At 51.3% G+C, this 1543-nt stretch overlaps 1 protein-coding gene across 1 annotated transcript in view; it reads right to left on the bottom strand.

The window, feature by feature from the left end:
- The window catches only part of MTFMT (mitochondrial methionyl-tRNA formyltransferase), a 6822-nt gene extending 6607 nt beyond the window's left edge, over window positions 1-215 (bottom strand). Inside the window, exon 1 of the mRNA XM_026073339.1 lies at window positions 186-215. Within this exon, the coding sequence (XP_025929124.1) occupies window positions 186-215 (30 nt within the window). The remainder of the gene's footprint in view (window positions 1-185) is intronic.
- Window positions 216-1543: the final 1328 nt, after the last annotated feature.

Raw genomic sequence — 1543 nt, 5'->3', positions numbered from 1 at the left:
AGGATCCTGTCACCCTGCTCATGACCAGGGTCCTGTCCTGTCACCCCAGGATCCCATCACCCTGCCTGTGACCAGGGTCCTGTCCTGTCACCCTCGGATCCTGTCACCCTGCCCGTAACCAGGATCTTGTCACCCTGCCCGTGACCAGGGCCCTGTCCTGTCACCCTAGGATCCTGTCACCCTACCTGTGACTGGGGTCCTGTCCCCCTGCTCATGACCAGGGCCCTGTCCTGTCACCCTCGGATCCTGTTGCCTTGCCTGCAACTGGAGTCCTGTCTCTGTGGGCTCCTGTCACCCTGCCCGTGACCAGGATCCTGTCACCCTGCTCATGACCAGGGTCCTGTCCTGTCACCCCAGGATCCCATCACCCTGCCCACGACGGGTCCTGTCACCCTGCCCGTTACCGGGGTCCTGTCCTGTCACCCTGGGGTCCTGTCACCCTGGCCCACGGGACCTTCAACTGGCCACTCTGCCTCAGTACAGCATCTAAAGATGAAACGGGAAGTGCTGTTCACAGAACCACAGGGGAGTCGGGGCTGGAGGGGGGTCGCCTGCTCCAACCCCTGCTCAAGCAGCGGCAGCGAGAGCAGGTTGCTCAGCGCYGTGTCCAGTCGCGTTTTGAGCATCTCCAGGGATGGAGCCTCTCCCAGGATGGACAACCTGACCTTCAACCACCCTCACAGCAAAACAGGGCTTCCTTGTGATCAAATGAAATCTCTGGCATTTGCGTTTGCACCCGTTGGCTCTCGTCCCGTCACCGGGCACCGCAGAGAAGTCTGGCCCCGTCCTCTCGACACCCCCCTCAGATATTTACCCACACTAATAAGATCCCAGGAGCCGTCTCCTCTCCAGACRGAGCCGTCCCGGCTCTCGGCCTCTGAGGGGTGTCGACGCTGCAGCTGCTCATTTTCCGCTGGCTCTAATGCAGATTGGTAACTGCTGTCTTTGAAAAGTTGATTTCTGCCTCTCTCTCTGTGGCCAGCTTTGTTTTAACAGCGATTATAATTTGAAGAATGTCTTCTTGTAAACCATGAGGTCAGGCTAATCACTTAAAGAACTGTCTTCTCCCATAACATAAGAATGAAAATATTTTATCACTTGCTAAGAACATTCTTTTCCCCATGAGAAGATGGTTTATTCATGTAGATTTCCCGTTCTTGTAATGTAAATTACACACACAAATTCCCTGCATGTCTAAATCACAATATAGCCTAACATCTTTGACACTTGGAATTTCTGAAGCACAGTATGTAAGAATCTGGAGACATTATATATGTGTCAGTGACCCGTAAATTATTTAGAAATCAAATGACAGAATTTATGTCAGAAGGATACACTAGGGAAGCATCACTAAGCAACACGAAATTTCGTTCTGCATTAAATGGTGCTGTACATGTTCATTCCCTCTTCCATATCTGTTTTGCCCATCATTAGGGTTTTTCGTATGCCTCTTTTTGGTTGACACCTAAGGTGCCTCCATCTCCACTGGTAGAAAAGTATGAAAACTAATTAGAGAAAGTGCTGTTTTACGTAGGAAAAATTA

Source organism: Apteryx rowi, unplaced genomic scaffold (genome assembly GCF_003343035.1).
Source record: "Apteryx rowi isolate R43461 unplaced genomic scaffold, aptRow1 scaffold_11, whole genome shotgun sequence".
NCBI lineage: Eukaryota > Metazoa > Chordata > Aves > Apterygiformes > Apterygidae > Apteryx > Apteryx rowi.
The sequence above is the reverse complement of the archived record's forward strand: the minus strand, read 5'-3'. Positions and strand labels throughout refer to the sequence as shown.